Raw genomic sequence first — 20,681 nt, 5'->3', positions numbered from 1 at the left:
TCCTTCCTTCCTTCCTTCCTTCCTTCCTTTCTTTCTTTCTTTCTTTCTTTCTTTCTTTCTTTCTTTCTTTCTTTCTTTCTTTCTTTCTTTCTTCTGAAGCCATATGTATCAGACTCATTAAAGATGCTCGTTAGATCTGGATATCGTTTAGTTTGTAATCCCAGAACTCAGGAGGCGGCGGCAAGATTCCAAGTGTGTGGCCAGCCTGGCTTCATAATAAGGCTTGGTCTCAAAAAACAAAACAACAACAACAACAAAAAAACTAAATTAAAATAAACAAACAGAAATAACTGTTAGAATTTTGAATTCTGAGTTCTCTGCCTGTAAAATAACTCTGGGAGAAAGACATGGAAATCTGTATTTCTATGACAAGACTGGAGGATACTTGTTAATTACTTGTTTAATTGTATGAGTGGTACATGCCACACCACACGCACCTGTGGACTCTCGACAGTTGGTTCTCTCCTTCTGCCACATGGGTTTCTGGGATTGAACCCAGGTTGTCAAGCTTGGTGGGAACTCTTTGCTTCCCTCTGCTGAGACGTCTCACCAGTGCCCAGGAATAATTTTAATGCACGCAGGAGTGTAAGAATGCTTGTTACTATTTCTTATTAGAACCCCCCTGGGGGGGGTACTCTTAAACATCCTGATATAAGGGGCTGGTGAAATGGCTAAAGGGGAAGGGTACTTACCACTAAGCTGATGACCTGAGTCTGACCCCTGAGACCCACATGGTGGGAGGAGAGAACTGGCTTTCCCCAAACTGTCCGATGGCCTGCACGTAGATGTCGTAGCGTGAGCTTGCACATGGACATACAGACACTCATATGAAAGAAATATATTTTGTTTTGTTTTGGTTTGGCTTTGGTTTTCTCAAGACAGGGTTTCTCTGTGTATCCCTGGCTGTTCTGGAACACACTCTGTAGACCAGGATGGCCTCGAACTCAGAAATCTGCCTGCCTCTGCTTCCCAAGTGCTGGGATTAAAGGCGTGCGCCACCACTGCCCGGCATCAGTGCACTTTTTAAAATGTTGTAGGTGATTCTAGGGTGCAGTTAGTCTTCACCTTTGTGAATGCTGGCAGGGGCTGGGGGAAGACCAGTAGTGGGGTTATCATCTGGAGTAGTGGGGGGATGCATGGAACTCAGATGTTCTGCTAGAACGGACACTTGAGAGGACACGTGATTATTTGGAAAGAATGCCATGCTGTTCCTTAGTTATCTTAAGCCATTGCGTTCATGACCACACCCCTCCCACAGGGCTGCGCAATAGCCAAGCAGCTGGGCGCAGACATTTACCTGGAGGGCTCGGCTTTCACTTCTGAGACGAGCATCCACAGCATCTTCCGGACAGCATCCATGGTGTGTCTGAACAAGTCTAGCCCAGTGCCCCCAAGGAGCCCCGTCCGCAGCCTCTCCCAGCGACTCCTCCGCCTCCCCAGTCGCTCTGAACTCATCTCAACTACATTCAAGAAGGAAAAGGCCAAAAGCTGTTCCATCATGTGAAGTTGGAGCCGGAGGGGGGGGGGACAGCCCCCCACTTCCTCCCTTGGGGTGCAGAGGCACGGGGAGAGGGAGGATGAGACAGCTTGAGACACCGGATGTGACGGTTTTCAGATGGCCACAGAAGGCTTTAGAAGGAGACAGGAATGGGACTGAAGAAGATGCCGGGCCTGGCAGGAGGGCCTGACATTAAGCAAAAACCATCACACCCCAAGCCCGGCACTAGGCTGTGGAGGGGGTCGTTGCCCCAGTGTCCCCCTACTCCAGAGAAAGGATGGGTACTGGGGAGATGGGAACATGCTGGCCTCACCTTCTACATCACGCCTCTTCCATACAGCATTCCCATGCAGGCTTGGGGTGGGCGGGGCCCTCTATCCCTTCTCTTCCCCTTTAAGAAGTGGCAATGGACTGGAGGATGGAAAAGGCTGGAGGCAGCTCCCTTGGGGGCTTAATCCAGCTGCTCCATCACTGAAACCAGGAGGGCGAGGGCTGACCAGACCTAAGAGGGAACCCTCATTTTTGACTAACCCATGCATCATGGAGAGGTGACATCATACATTCACATGCTTCTTACTGAAGTCCCCAGGGCCCAAGAGAGAAGCCCCAGACCCCCTTCTCTTGCAGAATGTGGGGGTGGTGGTGCTGTGGGGGCAGGACTGATGGGAGGGGGCTCACCAGACTTTCCTGCTCCTAGGGCGGTACAGTTGGCATTTGTTTTATAGACTCTTGTCTTTGGAACTGGGGGGTGGGGGTGGGGGAGCGTTTCAATCTGTTATATGTTCCGTGTTTAAAGAAGAAAACCTATTTATTAATGAAATATATGAAGAAGTTGGTGGGGTTTTGTTGGTGGTGTTCTTTGTTTTTTATGGCAATCAAGAAAAAGCTGTCTTGAATCCCTTTCTGGGAGTTACAGTGGCTGTCTCCATGGTCCCCTAGCACCTTGTTCCACTGAATCCCACTGGTGCCCTGCTAAGCCCAGAAAGAGCTCCTTGGCCCTAAAGTAGGGCTTCCTTCTCAGGATGCTGATCCTGGGGATGTGAGAATGGTGGTTTATAAGGGCTGTCCTGTGTAGGGTGTGATGTTCAGTAGGCCTGACATCCCTGGTTCTAGATAAGCGTAGCATGCTCCAATCATCACAGCCAAAAATGTCTCTAGATACTGCTGAATGTCCTCTGGGTAAAATCACTCCCTGCTGAGGACCACTGCCCCAGAGCAGCGCTCTCGACCTTCCTTGACCCTTTAATGCAGTTCCTCATGCTGTGCTGACCCCAACCATAAAACTATTTTTGCTGCTACTTCATAACTGTAATTGTGCAACTGTTGTGAATCGTAATGTAAATATCTGTCATGCAACCCCAGAGGGGTGGAGACCCACAGGTTGAGAACCACTGTCCTACAGGGACTGAAGAGAAAAGGCTCACCTCAAATAGAAGATCAAGCTGCTGGGTAGGCGCTGCACAGACTAGTTCAAAGCCCAGGGGTGGCTCCCGGGATTCCCATTTCCTGAGTTCAAGGAGAGGTGACTTTTGCTGTTGGTTTTCCAATTCTAGTACCCATTGATGGTAGCTCAGTTTTAACATCTCTTCCTTAGTGACTCGCGCCTCTTGTTCTCAAAGGTTCATAGAATAGTAATGGAAGGTTATTATGGGGACTGGGCAGATGGCCCAGGGTCTCAGAACACTTCTTACTCTTCCTGAGGATTCAAGTTCTGTTCCCAGCATCCACACAGTGGCTGACATCTGTAACTGCAGCTCCAGAGGATGTTATACCTTCTTCTGGCCTTCATGGTCACCACAGGCATGGGATGCTCATGCAGACAAAACACCCATACATGTAAAAATTTTTAAAAAAACTTAAAAAGTTACTACAACTAAGTATGGTGGTGTGTCTTAGTTAGGGTTTTACTGCTGTGAACAGACACCACGACCAAAGTACATCTTATAAAAGACAGCATTTAATTGGGGCTGGCTTACAGGTTCAGAGGTTCACTCCAGTATCATCAAGGCAGGAACATGGCAGCATCCAGGAGAAGCTGAGAGTTCTACGTCTTCATCTGAAGGCTTCTAGCAGAATTCTGACTTCCAGGCAGCTAGGGTGAGGGTCTTAAGCCCAAGCCCACAGTGACACACCTACTCCAAGGCCACACCTCCAAACAGTGCCACTCACTGGGCCAAGCATATACAAATTATCACATACGGTATGCCTGGAAGCCCAGCATTTGGGAGGCGGAGCCAGGAGAATAGAGGCACATGTGAATGCAGGCGCCCTCAGAGACCAGAGGCATAAGACCTGGAGCTGCAGTTAACAGGTTTTATGGGAAGGAGAAGCGTTAGAGGAAAGATGGAAGACTTCCAGGCCTCCGAGGAGACTGCATTTGTTGTTGATGAAGTGAGCAACATTGTAAAGGAGGCTATAGAAAGCATCATCGGTGGCAACGCCTACCAGCACAGCAAAGTGAACCAGTGGACCACTAACGTCGTAGAACAGACTTTGAGCCAACTCACCAAACTGGGGAAGCCATTTAAATACATTGTGACCTGTGTGATCATGCAGAAGAACCGTGCTGGGTTACACACCGCAAGTTCCTGCTTCTGGGACAGCTCCACAGACGGAAGCTGCACAGTCCGATAGGAGAACAAGACCATGTACTGCATCAGTGCCTTTGGACTGTCCATCTTGCCAGCCTCAGCCTCAGGGTCCCAGCGTTTCCAGTCCATCTTAACCACCAGCTATGTTGGGCAAACACCTTCCTCCTAAGTTGTTCTGTGGCCCTCTCAAAATGTAGAGAAAAAAACCAAATGACTCCCCAGTCACAGGAACCACAGGANGTCAGCCAGATTAGCAGCCACCTGTCATCTGAGACCTGCAGTACCACTTGTCTTAACTGTCTTCTCCAAGGTGCTAAAAACTCAAGTCTGCTAGTGGAAACAGCTCTACTCTCTGAAATGATTCAGATACACTAATTTTCCATACTTTATACTTTATTAGAATAATAAATTATTCAAAATTTAAAAAAAAAACAGGTTTTATAAGCTGCATTACTATGTGGGTACTGGGAGTTGAACTCAGGTCCTCTGCAAGAACAGCAGGTGCTTTTAATTGCTGAACTACGTCTTCAGCCCTGTTTGATGCATCTGCTTTAAATAAGCAAACTTAACCTCAAAAAGAAAAGTAGTTAATATTTGTTTTATGTTTGCTGTGTGTCAGAGCACATTATACATCTGCGATAACCTTTTGAGCGATCACCTATTTCGTTATACAGAGAAAGAGGTCTTGAGAGATTACTGTGCCCGAGCCATGCAGCCATGGAGTGTTTAAATAAGGATACAAATCCAGGAAGTGTAGAACTCTAGAACTGTTTTGGGAGACAGGGTCTTACTATATATAACCACAGGTGACCTAGAAGTCACAAAAAAACCTGCCTACTTCTGCCTCCCGAGGGCTGGTATCAAAGGTGTGCACCACTATGCCCAGCTGCTGCAGCCCAGGGTGGCTTCAAGTTGCAACATACCAGAGGGATTTCTTGAGCCACTCTTCCTGTCTCTACCTCCTAAGTGCTGGGACTCCAGGATACCAAGCCTAGCTATTAAATGTGCACTTAAAATTCGTTTTCTTTTCTCTTTTGTCTTTTCTCCTTCTCCTTGCCCATCTTGCTTTCAATCTTGCTCCCTGAGCTCTCTCTCTTTGAGCGAGTTCCCTGTTGAGTTACCCAGCATGGACTCCCACTCTGGGCTCAATGGTCCTCTGAGGAAGTCCCCCGTGGAGCTGGTACTTGACACTATATTTGGCAACATAATATGCTTTCTTCTTATTTGTTTGTTGGTTGTTTATTTTGTGGAGAGGATAGGAATTGAGGCGGGGCCTTGTTTTTGTTTTAGTTTGTTTTCTTGGTTTTTGGAGACAAGGTCTCTTTGTGTACCTCCCCCTGGCTGCCCTGGTTCACTCTGTAGACCAGACTGGCCTCGAAGTCACAGAGCTCTGCCTGCCTCTGCACCCCCTCATTGCTGGGATTAAAGGTATGCACAGCCACCACCTGGGTCTTATGCAGCTTAGACTGGTCTTGAACTCACTATGTAGCAAAGGGTAACCTTGAACCAATGGCTGATACTTCTAACTTCACAAGTGCTGGTAGTACACGCAAGCATCAAGAATATACACTTTTGCCGGGCGGTGGTGGCGCACGCCTTTAATCCCAGCACTCGGGAGGCAGAGGCAGGTGGATTTCTGAGTTCGAGGCCAGCCTGGTCTACAAAGTGAGTTCCAGGACAGTCAGAACTACACAGAGAAACCCTGTCTCAAAAAAAAAAAAAAGAATATACACTTTTAACTGCCTTGTTAGCCCATCCTGTAAGACAAGGAGTTTTATTTTTGTTTTATAAGTGATGCAAAAGAAAATACTACATACTATATGCATGTTATATAGTGTATATATTATGCAATCACATATAATATAAAATTCATATAGCATATAATGTTATATAATAACATTATATAATATGCTAACATATATATGTATATTATATATTATACATAGTATATAATATGCAGAAGATCATACTGCTAGTGACTGAGTCAGGATTCAAACCAAGCCTTACTGTTAACTATATTACATGAACCCCTTATTGTTAGCCATGTTGCTAAATAGGAGACTGGCTTTGATCCTTACTAAATATAATCTTGAGGGCTAGAGTGGCTCAGTGGTTAAAGTACTTGCCTTGCACACATGAGGGTCTGAGTTCAAATCCCTGAACCCACATAAAGCTGCATTGCTACATGTCCATAATTGCAGCGCCTTCACATTGAGATGGAAGGTGGAAACAAGATGACAGCCAAGGACTGAGACTGTGGGTTATCATGTGATCTCCATGTGCATGGCAAGCCTGTGCCTACACACATGAACGCAAAACACACATAACACCCAACACAAACATAGTAACAATAGGCATAAGAATAATTTGTAAGAGATCTAGAAAAGCAAAATCAACAAGGACCTTGCAGATTGGTGTCTTTCTTAGCTGTGTCCTGAGAAGTACAAAGTACTAGGAGAGGGTCACTGTGTACTCAGACAAGCCTTTTCAACTTTCTGAGTCTCAATTTACTCTTTAAAAAAATTATTTATTTATTAAATGTAAGTACACTGTAGCTGTCTTCAGACACACCAGAAGAGGGCGTCAGATCTCATTACAGACGGTTGTGAGCCACCATGTGGTTGCTGGGACTTGAACTCAGGACCTTCAGAAGAGCAGTCAGTGCTTATAACTGCTGAGCCATCTCCCTAGCCCCTCAATTTACTCTTTTAAAAAAGTGTTCATTTAGGGCTTGGAGAGATGGCTCAGTAGTTACGAGCACTGGCTGCTCTTCCAGAGGGTCTGAGTTCGATTCCCACCACCCACATGGCAGCACACGACTCTCTGTGGCTCCAGTTACAGGGGACCCGACATCCTCTTCTGGCTTCCTTACATCCCAAACACCATATGGTTCACATGTATGTATACAGACCAAAAAAAGGAAAAAAAGAAAAAAAGAAAAAAAACACAACAAAGCATACAAATACAACTAAAATAAATAAATCTAAATGATCGTATTGTGTATGTGTATATAGTATTTTGAAATAGGGATAGGTAAGGCCTTAGCCTAATTGTCAAGCCTGGAGCCAGACACTTAGAAGACTGTCAAACAATAGCGGAAGGTTTTTAAAGTTCCAACCCATCCTTGGTCGGTCAAGTTTTTGGTTTGCGTGTGAATTTTTTCTTCTTTTTTAAAAAATTTTTCTTTCTTTCCTTTTTATTTATTTTTTTTTTTGGGGGGGGGTGGGATGTTAGGGTCTCATTCTGTGAGTGGAGAGCCCTCTAGTGTTCATTATACCCAGTAGATTTAGACTGACCATGCCCTCCCTGCACTAGAAGTTGCAATATCAGAGGCTACAAGAGCTCTCCAAAAGTCTCCTATAGGAAATTGAGCCACTGTCAGCGAAGCCGAGTTTTTTAGTTAGGGTGTATTCTGAGACCCTGTTTGAGAACTGAAAAAATACCCAGAGTGAAAAACCAGACCTGGGGTTAGAGAGATAAGATAAGAGCGGATAAGAGCACTGGTTTTTCTTCCAGAGGACCCAGGTTCATATTTCTGGCATCCATAGGGCAGTTCAGAACTGTCTATAACTCCAGCTCCGGGGCATCTGACACCCTCACACAGACATGCATGCAGGCAAAACACCAATGCACATAAAAATAGAATAAATTTAAAGAAGAAAAACCAACAACTATGTGGGATTAAAGCAAACCCGAGGATGGAAAACCTGAAAGGAGGCAGTGGGTACCCTGGTTAATCTCAACCATCCTAGCATGCACAATGTTGCAGTCTGTTTCCATGGGTGCTGACGTACCGTTTGAACCCAAGAGAAAGGAAGTGGGTCTACGACTAGAAGAAAAATTTGGTGAACTGATGTATGGAGAACCTGAAGGAAGACATCAACAATAACAAGTAGCCCAAGTGGGCAGTTCCTGAAGACCTGGGAAACGAGGAAGTCAAGGTCCCATGTGGAATGTTGAATAAATTGTAAGACACTTGAGGAAGTCCTTCCAGGGAAAGCTCTGAAATGTTAGTTTAATTTATTGGGAGTAGGGGGACAGCTTGGACATGTTAAGGTATTCATCCTCCCGGGGCCCCAAGGTTGCTAAGATATCATCCTATGACTGGAGTAGTTCTACTACCTTCATTGTGTAGTGCAAAGCTACTCCAGTGAACTAATCTTTAGTTCATTATCTTCCATTCATCCACGGAGGCAATAATCTCTCTCACAATTTTTATAAAAACACTTTTTCTTTTTTCTTTTTTTTTTTTTTTTTGGTTTTTCGAGACAGGGTTTCTCTGTATAGCCCTGGCTGTCCTGGAGCTCACTTTGTAGACCAGGCTGGCCTCGAACTCAGAAATCCGCCTGCCTCTGCCTCCCGAGTGCTGGGATTAAAGGCGTGCGCCACCACGCCCGGCTACTTTTTCTTTTTTTAAAGATTTATTTATTTATTATATGTAAGTACACTGTAGCTGTCTTCAGACACTCCAGAAGAGGGCGTCAGATCTTGTTACGGATGGTTATGAGCCACCATGTGGTTGCTGGGATTTGAACTCCGGACCTTCGGAAGAGCAGTCGGGTGCTCTTACCCACTGAGCCATCTCACTAGTCCCATAAAAACACTTTTTCAAAAAAAAAAAAAAAAAAAAAGCAAATTATTTGTTACCATATAAACTTTCTCGCTGAAACCTGCCAGCTTTGATTGAAATAAACTGCAATATCTACTAGAAGATTCCAGAAAGTGGGCTGGTGAGATGGCAAGTGGTTAAGAACACCGACTGCTCTTCCAAAGGTCCTGAGTTCAAATCCCAGCAACCACATGGCTCACAACCATCCGTAATGAGATCTGATGCCCTCTTCTGGAGTCTGAAGACAGCTACAGTGTACACACATATAATAAATAAATAAATATTTTAAAAAGGAAAAAAAAAAAGAAGATGATACTTGGAAAAATCTTTCTCCTATAGACACCGAATCTTCGGCGAACCACATTACCCAGAGGACCTCACGGCCTGGCCGGCCCTCGCGCCGTGCATTCTGGGATTGGTAGTTTTCGGGGCCTATGCGTCAGCTCGCGTGGTGCGGGCCTAGGAACTCCCTTTCCCGGCTCGCCGCGCGGCCTCGGTGCTCCTCCGTGATCAGGAAACGCGAAAGATGGCGACTGTTCGGCGACGTTGAGGCCGCGTTAGGCGGTTCAGGCGCGGGGTGGTGAGTTTGGCGGTGGAGGCGGCTCCCACGAGTTTGGAGAGTGGGTGAGGAGCGGGAAGATAGCCGTAGCCTCAGCCCGGACAGGGAAGAACGCCTCAGGGAAGGGGCACGAGCCAGGGCAGCTCCGGCGGGCAAGAGCGAAGGGGCGCGGGCCCCGGGGGCAGTGTTGGCTGCCCAGGGCACAGGCCACCTCCAGGACTGTATTTTGAGCCTAGACTTTGGCCCGTGGACATTGCCCTTGCTATACGTCAGTCTTACCTAATTCTTGTTCCCTTACTTCGACCAGACTGGAACTCTGATGTGCTCCCACAACCCACTCCAATGCCTTCCGGCTTCGGGGTTGCCGATTAGTGCTTCGGCCGGAGATTAGTTCTAACCCTAACCCACAGTTGCACGCCCTCAAATTCTCCCCATACTTTAAAACGAGCCACTTCCTCAGTGGATCCCTCCATATCTTCTTTACGAATGGAAAGAACCGGCAACTTTGGATTCTTCGCCTGAGCGTTCTTATCTTGGCGTGTCTTGTGCCATCTGCTGCTTCCTGTGGACAGAATTTTATTTTGTAGTTTCCACGGGGCCTACAGCTGAATGTTGCATATATAGTAGCGCTTGATTAACAATTAAATGAGAACAATTGGCCTTTGCCCTACAAAGACCGGGAAGCACGGCCAGGGTCTTTTGGTTGAATTCAGTATGCAGCTTGCTTAGTCCGTTTTGTCTTTGGACGCTCAGTGTTGCCTTCATCTTCCTAGTGCTATGATTACAGTCGTAGACTACTAAGCATTTTCCGTAATTTATAACAACAACAACAAAAAAAGTCTACATTTTCCTTGTAAGTCACCAGAGTAATTCTTTTCAAATGTAATTTTTGGTTGTATTATACGCTGCTTAAAGTTCTCCTAATGTTCTCGTTGACATTAAGTTGAAATTCAGATGCCTTTGCCCTGGCCCCTAACAGTGTATTTTGCTTTTATTGATGGTTCTCATTCTGTCCCAGACAAATGCCGTTCAAGCTTAGTGTCTTCTTTATTTTCTTTCTTTCTTTTTCTTTTTAAAAATCTACTTATTTAGTGTATGAGTACATTAAAGCTCTCTTCAGACACACCAGAAGAGGGCGTTAGATCCCATTACAGATGGTTGTGAGCCAACATGTGGTTACTGGGATTTGAACTCAGGACCAACGAAGAGCAGTCAGTGCTCTTAACTGCTGAGCCATCTCTCCAGCCCCCTTTTTTGTTTTCCTTTTCCTTTTTTCCCTGCAGCTGTAGTGGAAGCCACCAGTAACTTCCACTTCCCCCCACATCTCTAGTTCCTACTCTTAGTTTTAAGTTGAAATCCAAGTGCCTTTGCCCTGATTTCTAACAATTTCATGACTTGACTTCTACTCGGTCTTGGTCTTTTTTTGGGGGGGGGGGGTAATGTATGGGTGTTTTTCATGTGTTTATGTCTGGGCACCACTTGAGTGCCTAATGTTTCAGGAGGTCAAAAAAGCAAGGAATCAGATCCCCTGGAATTACAGGTGCTTGCTTGCCAGCCATCATGTGGATGCTGGGGACCAAACCCAGGTCCTCTGGTAGATCAGTCAGTGCTCTTAACCACTGACCAATCTCTCCAGCCCCTGACCTTGTCTTTTTTTTTGGGGGGGGGGCCTCAAGAAAGGGTTTCTCTGTATAACCCTGGTTGTCCTGGAACTCACTCTGTAGACCAGGCTGGCCTCAAACTCAGAAATTCGCCTGCCTCTGCCTCCCAAGTGCTTGTCTTTTGTTTTTTTTTTTTTCTAATTATTCATTATTTATTTGATTGTTTGACTGTAGGAGGTGTGTGTGCAACAGTGCCATATGTAGAGGCAAGAACACAACTTGCGGAGATCAGTTCTCTCTCATGTGGGTCCTAGGGATGGATCTCAGGTGGTCAGGTTTGGTAGCAGGCATGTTTTCCCTCTGACCTCTGGAATCAGCTTCGCTGCGGGTCTGTTCCCCTCAGCCGCAGTCTTTGGAGAGCGTCGCGCAGAGCTGGTTCCCTCAGTGCTTGCCAGCTCCATCTGTAGCTCTCTCTCCTGATCTTCCCGTGGCTGTCAGCTCTCAGTGTAAATGTCAACCTTGCCTGAGAGCTTCTTCTTCATCCATCTCTCCATATCATGCTGCTCCATTTGGTTCCCTTTTTGGAGCTCGCTGAGTATCTGAAACAGTGTGCTATACTGAATTCATGCTTCATGAAATCAGCGAATTTGTGTTAGTTACGGTGTCGTCTCCGGGACCCAGAACAGCTCCTGGCACTAGAGGGTGTTCAGCACTTGGAATTAAAAGCAGATGGAGGCAGATCTTTGTGAATTTGAGGCCACCCGGGTCTACATAGTGAGTTCCAGGCCAGCCAAGGGCCACCATAGAAAGGCGATGTCCCAAAAACAAACAAACAAACAAAAAACCCAAGGATGGGCTGCTTTCCTAGGGCTATAAGTAGGAGAGACATACTGTGCAATGCATGCTGTGCAATGCATGATATACTGACTTAGACTATTCTCTCATTGTTTTTTTAGTTAATTGTGAGATAAAACTAGGTCGTCTTAGCCTTCAGAAAACTCTGTTCATTTTGTTTTTCGGCCTTAACATTTTCCCTTCTTAGGCAATATGGCAGTCACTGGCACAGGACAGGAGGATGGTCGCAAAATGCTTAGGACACTGATACTCTAGCCGAGTCACCTGCGGATAAAATAATTGCTAGTTTTTGTAGTTCAAGAACAGTTGGCAGTGTGGTATATTGTGCAGTGTACCCCCGGGGGGAGGGAAATAGATCAGACTCCTGCTCAAACCTCTCAGGACAGTAGATAGCCCTGTCTGCCTAAAGAAGACAGACCACCAGGCTGTGGGACCTGAGGAGAGATGGTCGGCCTGTCAGTCACCTCTGGACCTTCTAGTTGAAACACTTTCCATTGCCTGATGTGGTGTTCTATTGAGATAAATGTCCTTTCCCAGGCTGTTGAAAAGAATGTGCTTGGAGGTCCTGTGCACCCTTCACATTTTTCCCATTGCTTAACTAGAGGTACTGTGTGGGTGTGGGTGTGGAGTGTGTAGGTAAGTAGTTCAGAAGTTGACATCAGGGGGCACTGTCTACCACATGTTGTGTGTGCACGCTCATTTGCCACAGTGCACATGTAGAGGTCAGAGGATGAGTTTTTGGAGTCAGTTCTTCCTTCCACCCCGTAGGTTCTGGGAATCAGACTCAGTTTGTCAGACTGGGTATCGAGCGCCTTCACCCACATAACCATCGCAGTGGCCCTCTGCATTAGCTTTTGAAACAAAAGTTTTACTGAACCCAGAGCAGGTTGGTCAGGCTGGCCACTGGGCTTCAGGGACCATCTGTCTGCCTGAGTTGCACTGAGGCTGCAGGTGCATGCACTACACTGGGTTTCTCACATGGATACCGGGGTCCAGGCTCTGGTCTTCATGCTTGTGCAGTGGACGGACACCTTGTAGACCAAGCCTGCTCCCTAGCTCCTAGAGGTGCATTTCTTTAAATCAGAGTAAAAGTATTTTGTTTCTCCTCTGGTGGTTTCTTTTTTTTTTTTTCCACTCCAGATTTTATTCCCTGTTCACCCTCCAACTGTTCCATATCCCATACCTCATCCCCAAACACACCCCCACCCCTACCCTTCTCCACAAGGATGTCCCCACCCCCCACCCCCTACCTCCCTCCCCAGTGTTTTGGTTTGGCTTGGTTTGGTTTGGTTTTTTGAGGCAGGGTTTCTCTGTATAGACCTTGCTGTCCTGGAGCTCATTTTGTAGACCAGGCTGGCCTCAAACTCAGAAATCTGCCTGCCTCTGCCTCCTGAGTGCTGGGATTAAAGGCATGTGCCACCTTGCCCAGCTGGGTGTTCTTTTTGTTTTTTTTATTAAAGATTTATTTATGTATTTATTTATTTATTTATTTATTTATTATATGTAAGTACACTGTAGCTGTCTTCAGACACTCCAGAAGAGGGCATCAGATCTCATTACGGATGGTTGTGAGCCACCATGTGGTTGTTGGGATTTGAACTCTGGACCTTTGGAAGAGCAGTTGGTGCTCTTACTCACTGAGCCATCTCACCAGCCTGTGTTTTGTTTTTTAAATGGTATTGGTTACTTTTTGTTTTTTGAGATAATAGTCCAGGCTAGCCCTGTCTCAACAATGGAATAGTGAATCTGTAAGAAGAAATCATAAGGAGACAATATAGTGTAATGAAGAAGTACGGGCTTTTTAAGAGAAACTACCAGGTCTCTGCTAATCAGAACTTGTGTTACCGCAAGCAAGTTAGTGTATGTACTGTGGAAGCAGGTACACTAATATACATATTAGCTTTGAGGTTTGCTGAACTGGACACAATGAGGACTTGTCTTTCTCACCCAGATGGCAGGAGAACTGGCTGACAAAAAGGACCGAGACGCATCACCCAAGGAGGAAAGGAAACGATCACGGACTCCTGAGAGAGATCGTGATAGAGACCGGGACCGAAAGTCCTCCCCATCTAAAGACAGGAAGCGGCATCGCTCACGGGATAGGCGTAGAGGAGGGAGCCGTTCTCGTTCTCGGTCCCGTTCCAAGTCCGTAGAGAGGTAAAGTGGCTCTGTAGTCTGTTACATGAGGAGGGGAGGATGTTTGACACGTGTAGTGTTAAGCAACAGCGTTTCATACACGAGTAGCCCGAGCAGACCAGAACTTCCGGTTCCTCTGCCCAAGCCTCCTGAGGCTGTGGTCATAGGTCTTCCGATGATACGCTGCTGAGTAACCAGCTCCTGAAGACTGAAGGTGAGCTTGTAAGGTGCAGCTGCAGATGGGCGAGGCAGGTGGCTCAGCTGTTCTCACAGCCCTGATCTGCCCTGGCTACTAAAACATGGTATGATGACAGCGCTCTGGAAGATCTTAGATCAGGGTCTGTGCTGTTAGGGTCAAGCCTGGCCTCTGGTAAAGCTATGCGAGTGCGAGGGCCTGAGCACGCAGGTAAGAAGTTGCATGCGGCAGCACCTGCAATCCCAGTCAGCCAGCTGGCCTAGCCAGTCCCCAAGCTCCAGGTTCACTGAGAGATCCTGTTTAAAAGAAAAGAAAGGAAAAGAAAGAAAGGAAGGAAGAGGGAGGTGGCAGAACAGCTCAGAGCGCTGACTCCTGCTTCCAGAGGGCCCAGGCTGTTTGAAGGATTCTCAACACCCACATGGTGGCTCACATCTCTCTGTAACTGCAGTTCAAGAGGATCCAGTGCCCTCTTCTGGCCTCTTTGGGCATCAGGCACACATGTGGTACTTGTGGGCAACAGACACACATGGCAAGCACACATATAAGGGTTTTCTGTTGGTTTAAGTTGAAGGACTGGAGAGATCACTCAGTGGCAAGCATCAGGACCTAAATTCAAACCCCCGGCATCCACGTAAAAAGCTATGAGTGACTGTAGTCCCAGGAGACAGGTCGGTTCCTCAAGAACACTGGCCAGCCAGGTTAGCCAGAACGGTGAGTTTCCAGTTCAGTGAGAGACTGTAGTAGTCAGTTTGCTCTCTAGACTCAGTGAAGGAGTGGACTTAGCGATGTGAAGGCGAGCAGGCAAAGAACAGAGGCTTTCTCCTCGCTTGCCCTTCCATGGACTTCCAGCAGGAGGCGTGGCCAGATCAGATATGCATTAAAGGCATGTCTTCCTACCTCAGATTCTGATCAGAAGTGGCTCTCCCTACTTCAGGTTAAGAAAAATCCCTCACAGATGTACCCTCCATTTTTGGGTTTTAGTTACAGACGTAGTCAAGTTTACAACCAAGTATAGCCATCATAGAGACCTTGTCTCTAATGCCGAGAGCTACAGAAGAAGCCATCTGATGTCCTGCTTGTACCTGTACACTACCATGCATTACACACACACACACACACACACACACACAGATCTTACTAGAATTTCCTCAGAATGTCCCTGAGAAGTACATTCTCCAGTTGTTAACCATGACATTAAGGAGAAAAGAGCATAGGAACCTTTTCAGGCCTCAGTGAGGTAAGAAATTCTAGAACCAGCCAAGGATTTCTTCCATTTTCCATCTTTCAGGGAACGGCGGCACAAAGAGCGGGAGCGAGAGAAGGAACGGGACCGAAGTAAGAAGGAGCGGGAGCGGGACAAGGATGGCCACCGACGGGACAAGGACCGCAAAAGATCCAGGTAAGGAGTGACTGCGGTTAGAGGATGCGTCCAGCTCTCCTGCTCTGCACCGTAGCTTCATGGGAGAAAATAGCTTTCTCTTAGCAGATCCCTCTGGTAGTTTCTACAGAGTCCTCAGAAAGTGTGTGCCTTTTCCATTTATTCGTTTGTTTGGTTAATCAGTCAGTGTCTTCTTACATAGCCCTGGGGGGCCTGCACCTTCCTGTGTAGACCAGTTATGGATGGCCTTGAACTCTTGCTCCTCCTGGAATTGGAGGTGTGAGCCTCTGTGCTCAGCTCAGCATGTATCTTCTTCAGAGAGGAAAGTGGTTCTTCCTTAAAGCTGCCTGTGACCTTTGAAAATGGTTAGCTATTGTCTTGTCCCAGAAAACCCTACAAAATGAAGTAAATCAAGAAGGTCAAATCTTTACCCTCATTTTAACACTGTGTAATTGCCCAGGCAACTAAAGGTGGGCGTATTTGAAAAGCCACGTGCGGCATCCCAGCAGTATAATGATAGAGTCTGTAGGTGTGCCCAAGCCAGTGGGGCTAGACACAGAATCAGTGTTTCTAAAACTGCTGAATCTTTACTGCTCATGCTGAGAAATGCAGAGTGATGCTGAACCAGATCTCTAGTCATTGAACAGCTGGGTGAACAGATTACCTAAAATGCACTGGTGCTACAGAGCTTGTGGTCAGATTAACTCATATGTGAGCTTCCCTCCACGTCAAGATGATCCTCATGGAAAAGGAACACACTGTTTTCTAAGCCAGAAAAGGCTGAACGAAAGGAAAAGATACCTCAGAAAAAAACAGGAAACAAGGACTTATGGGACAGGGATTAATTCAGCATAAAATAAATACAAATAAGATTAAAAAAAAAAAGAAAAAGAAGAAAAGAAAGTAAAGTGGGGTTCAGATCCCAGCACCCATAATGAAAGTCCTGCTACATTCTTCCCCTGCAGCCCTGCTCAGCGCTGTGGGGAGCAGAGGTAGGAGGATTGCTGAGACGTACTGGCCACCAGCCTAGCTTCAGCTTCAGTGAGAAGCCCTGTCTCAGAGAAATAGGAAAGAGACTGATGGAGTAGGACATGTGACGCCTTCCTGAGGCCTCTGCACACACGTGTACACGCGCACACACAACCCAGCAAGCAAAGTAATTCAGGTCACATTTTGAAGTTCAGATTATTCTTGGAACTGAGAAATTAATTTGAAAAGCTTATCAGTTAATCAAATATTCCTAGAACTCCATTGTACAATTCAATTTTTTACCTAGGCTACACAAAATAAATTTAGTAGAATATCTTTAAAAATTTTAGTTTGGACTGGAGAGCTGCCTCTGTGCTTAAGAGCACTTCCTGCTCTTACAGAAGACCAAGCACCCAGATCAAGTGTTCACAAGTACCTGTGGTTACAGCTGCATAGGAGCCGGAGCCTCTGGCCCCCGGGGGCGGGTGTGGGTGTGGGTGCGTGTGGGTGGTGGGGTGTGTGTGTGCGAGCGCATGCTGCCTACATGTGTGCATGTGTACCCTCTGCATGCCTGGCCCTCTGGGGTCAGAAGGGGGCATTGGCTGCCCTGGGACTGGAGTTATGTGTGGTTCTGAGGCTATGATCTATCATGTGGGGGGTGGGAACTGAACCTGCGTCCTTAGCAAGTGTTCTTACCCAATGGACTCATTCCTCTGGAAACTTACTATGCAAAGGATTTTCTTGTTTGTGTTTCTTTTTTTTTTTTTTTTTTAAGATTTATTTATTTATTATATGTAAGTACACTGTAGCTGTCTTCAGACACTCCAGAAGAGGGAGTCAGATCTTGTTACGGATGGTTATGAGTCACCATGTGGTTGCTGGGATTTGAACTCCGGACCTTCGGAAGAGCAGTCGGGTGCTCTTACCCATTGAGCCATCTCACCAGCCCGTGTTTCTTTTTTTTAAAGCAGAATAAATACTGATTTGTTAAGGGAAAAGTAAGGAAGAGGACTGACAAGATGGTTTAGCAGGTTAAAGCCTGGCTGGCCAACACATTTGATGATCTGAGTTTGATCCCCAGAACCCACAGGAGGAAAGGAAAGACCTGACTTCCATTGGTTGTCCTCTGACCTTGTACACATCTGCAGGTGCACATACACACACACACACACACATACACATACACATACACACACACACACACACACATACACACACACACACACACAGAGCAATAAAAGTAGTGGCACACACCTTTAATCCCAGCACTTGGGAGGCAGAGGCAGCCAGGTTTGAGGACAGCCAGGACTACACAGAAACCCTTGAGAGAGAGAGAGAGACAGACAGAGAGACAAAGACAGAACTTAGAGGAACTCTGTAAGCTTGCCGTGCTCTTTACAGGATTTTTTTTTTTTAATTTTTAATTTGGGAGCACATGTGAGATAGGTTCTTGTTGTGTTTCAGGTTGGCCTGGAACTTGCTATGTATGTAGTACATGCTGGCCTGGAACATGGGATTCTCTTGCCTCAGTCTCTTGAGTGCTGGGATTGTAGGTATACATGACTATGCCTGGCTTTTACTTTTATTTTTTGAGATTTATTTATTTTATTTCATGCATATGAGTGTTTTGCCTTCATATATGTTTGTGTACCACATAAGTACCTGGTGCCCATGGAGGTCACCAGAGGCTGTCAGATCCCTTAAAACTGGGGTTTCAGATGGTAGTGAGCCGCCATATGGATGCTGGGAACTGAACCTGGGACTTCCTTGAGAGCAACAGGTGCCTAACCACAAACAGACTCTCCCGAAACTGTTTCTGTTTGGTTGGTTTGGGTTTTTACTATTTTTTTTAGACAGAGTCCCACTTGGTAGCCAGGGTGGTCTTGAACTTGCCTTGGTCCTCCTGTGGGCTGGAGTTAGAGGTGTGAGCTTTTATGCCTGTCTTGCTTACTATTTAGATTTTTTTTGTCTTTTATATTTTGAAATTATACTATAATTATATCATTTCCCCTTTTATTCCCCACTCAAAAGCCTCTCATATTCCCCTCCTCTCTTTCAAATTCATGACCTCCTCTTTCATTTTCATATAAGTATTGTTACATACACATATGTGTGTGTTTGTGTGTATTCTAAAGTACATAAGTACAATCTGCTCACTACATATAATACTGCTTGTATGTGTGTTTAGGACTGGCCACTTGGTGTTGGGTAACCAGTTAGTTGGTGTGCTTGTTCCTAGCAAACACCGTTCTCTTGACCTCAGCATTCCTGAGTTGCCTGTAGTTTTTGGGTAAGGTTGAGGAGAGCTTTCCACCATGCACGGCAACATGTCTGATGTGCTTCCTGTTCAGCTCATGTTTAAGCAGTTATGTTGGTGAGACTTGATGGGTGTAATTTTCCTTTCCTAAGACGAAGACTTTCTGTGTAGCCCTGGATGCTCTGAAACTATGTAGACCAGGCTGGCCCCAAACTCCCAGATCTCTATCTGCCTGGGTCTGCCTCCTGGGTGCTAGGAACTTTTGATAACAGTAGTGAAGTCCACTTTTCTGAAAGGCTTAGAAGGAGTTCAGGTAGAGTGGAGCCAAGGTGGGGCTTAATTAGGTTTCAGAGCAGGCAGGGAACTAGGCCTTGCTTAAGAAAGCTTTAGGACATGATGGATGACCATGGCCAGTCTTGAGTAATGAGAAAACTTCTATTCTCTTATGGAGGCTCAGCCTCAACCTCATTCAGGGGCGGGTAAGACAGCTCTGAACCATTCTTCTTTTTCCTTAAAGCTTGTCTCCTGGTCGAGGAAAGGATTTCAAGTCTCGGAAGGACAGAGATTCTAAGAAGGGTGATGAGGATGAGCATGGAGACAAGCGACCTAAGGTAAGGCGGGCTGGCACCTCTGCTCCTTCAGGGGATGGCCTGGAACTCACAGAGATCCGCCTGCTTCTGCCTCCCCAGTGCTGGGATTAAAGGCGTGCGCCACTGCCACTACTACCAGTGCCCAGCTAAGGAAGAGAATTTTTTTTTTTAATGATTCCTTTATATTTTTTATGTGCATTATGTTTTGTTTGCATGTATGTCTGTGTGAGGCTGTCAGATCCCCTGGAACTGGAGTTGTAGACATATGGGTACTGGAAGAGCAGCCAGTGCTCTTAACCTCAGAGCCATGTCCTAGTTCCATGAGGAAGAATCTTTATAAACCCAGTTCCCATGTCTCATACTCAGATCCAGCCACTGTCCCTGGAGGAACTTCTGGCCAAGAAAAAGGCTGAGGAGGAAGCTGAAGCTAAGGTAAGACTGTGGATTAATGTGCTCTGACTGCTACAACAAATGCCACCACTGGGCAGCTTCAGCATCAGCATTGGAGCTCTAGGACTGAGAAGCCTTGGCTGCAGTACCAGTGGTTACCACTGAGGCCCCGTTCGCAGACGCAGACGCCCATGCCTTTTCTGTCCTTACGGTCACCTCTGTGGGCTCATCTCCTCAGTATTGATGTGTTTTTTCTCATGGAACTACCATGCCAGGCGGCTGCTGTGTCCCCACCATGCCACCTGACTACTTGCAGCAAAAGCTTTAGTCCATAGCAGAGTCCTAGGCCTCCATGTGTCTTTATCAATATTCTTACGTGGATATTTAGGGCCTTCCTGGGTCTCTGTGGCAGTGATGTGGCTAGATGCTGTTAACCATTCCCTTCTGTCTTGAAGCCCAAATTCCTCTCTAAAGCAGAGCGGGAAGCTGAAGCTTTGAAGCGGCGGCAGCAGGAGGTGGAGGAGCGCCAGAAGATGCTCGAAGAAGAGCGGAAGAAAAGGAAACAGTTCCAGGATCTGGGCAGGAAGATGCTGGGTTGGTTTTCTGTCCTGAGTAGAAAGGGTGGGATGAAGTTACGGAGAGGGATAGAAACTAGGCTGTAGCTCCTGGTAGAACTTGCCTGCCATTCAAAAGGCCCTGGGTCTGATCTCTAACCCTTGCAAAAAGAAAGGGAGGATGGAGGATGGGAACTTTTTGTTCCAGGGTTTGGAATGGTGAAAGGTCATGGAAATATGTTAGGTCCCCTTCCCCCCACCATGTCCACTGTTAGGTCCCACTTCCCCCCCTCACATGCACTGTTAGGTCCCTTCCCCCCCATGTCCACTGTTAGGTCCCCTTCCCCCCTCACATGCACTGTTAGGTCCCTTCCCCCCCATGTCCACTGTTAGGTCCCCTTCCCCCCCATGTCCACTGTTAGGTCCCTCCCCCCCATCATGTTCACTGTTAGGTCCCCTTCCCCCCCTCCCCATGTCCACTGTTAGGTCCCCTTTCCC

At 46.6% G+C, this 20,681-nt stretch overlaps 3 protein-coding genes across 4 annotated transcripts in view; all 3 read left to right on the top strand.

Moving 5' to 3' along the window:
- The window catches only part of Rnd1 (Rho family GTPase 1), a 7,464-nt gene extending 5,142 nt beyond the window's left edge, over positions 1–2,322 (top strand). The window contains exon 5 of the mRNA XM_021217186.1: positions 1,259–2,322. Within this exon, the coding sequence (XP_021072845.1) occupies positions 1,259–1,504 (246 nt within the window). The 3' untranslated portion in view covers positions 1,505–2,322. The remainder of the gene's footprint in view (positions 1–1,258) is intronic.
- A 1,472-nt stretch (positions 2,323–3,794) lies between these two features.
- LOC110335125 (dynein light chain Tctex-type 1) lies at positions 3,795–4,192 on the top strand. The gene has a single exon (XM_021217193.2). The coding sequence runs from the start codon at positions 3,815–3,817 to the stop codon at positions 4,130–4,132; it is 318 nt and encodes a 105-aa protein (XP_021072852.2). The 5' UTR covers positions 3,795–3,814; the 3' UTR covers positions 4,133–4,192.
- A 4,988-nt stretch (positions 4,193–9,180) lies between these two features.
- The window catches only part of Ddx23 (DEAD-box helicase 23), an 18,176-nt gene continuing 6,675 nt past the window's right edge, over positions 9,181–20,681 (top strand). The window contains exons 1-6 of one of the 2 annotated variants that reach the window (XM_021216408.2): positions 9,181–9,278; positions 13,665–13,870; positions 15,334–15,444; positions 19,167–19,260; positions 19,606–19,671; positions 20,085–20,223. In XM_021216408.2, coding sequence (XP_021072067.1) covers positions 13,665–13,870; positions 15,334–15,444; positions 19,167–19,260; positions 19,606–19,671; positions 20,085–20,223 — 616 coding nt within the window. In that variant the 5' untranslated portion in view covers positions 9,181–9,278. Of the gene's footprint in view, positions 9,323–13,664; positions 13,871–15,333; positions 15,445–19,166; positions 19,261–19,605; positions 19,672–20,084; positions 20,224–20,681 lie in introns of both variants that reach the window. The other variant, XM_029548210.1, reaches the window with a different exon arrangement.

This window comes from Mus pahari, chromosome 17, assembly GCF_900095145.1.
Source record: "Mus pahari chromosome 17, PAHARI_EIJ_v1.1, whole genome shotgun sequence".
In the NCBI taxonomy this organism is placed as follows: domain Eukaryota; kingdom Metazoa; phylum Chordata; class Mammalia; order Rodentia; family Muridae; genus Mus; species Mus pahari.
Note: the sequence above shows the minus strand (reverse complement) of the source record. Positions and strands in the feature narration are given on the sequence as shown.

Coding starts and splice junctions, on each gene's coding strand:
- LOC110335125 (XM_021217193.2), top strand. CDS start 3,815: ATGGGAAGGAGAAGCGTTAGAGGAAAGATGGAAGACTTCCAGGCCTCC.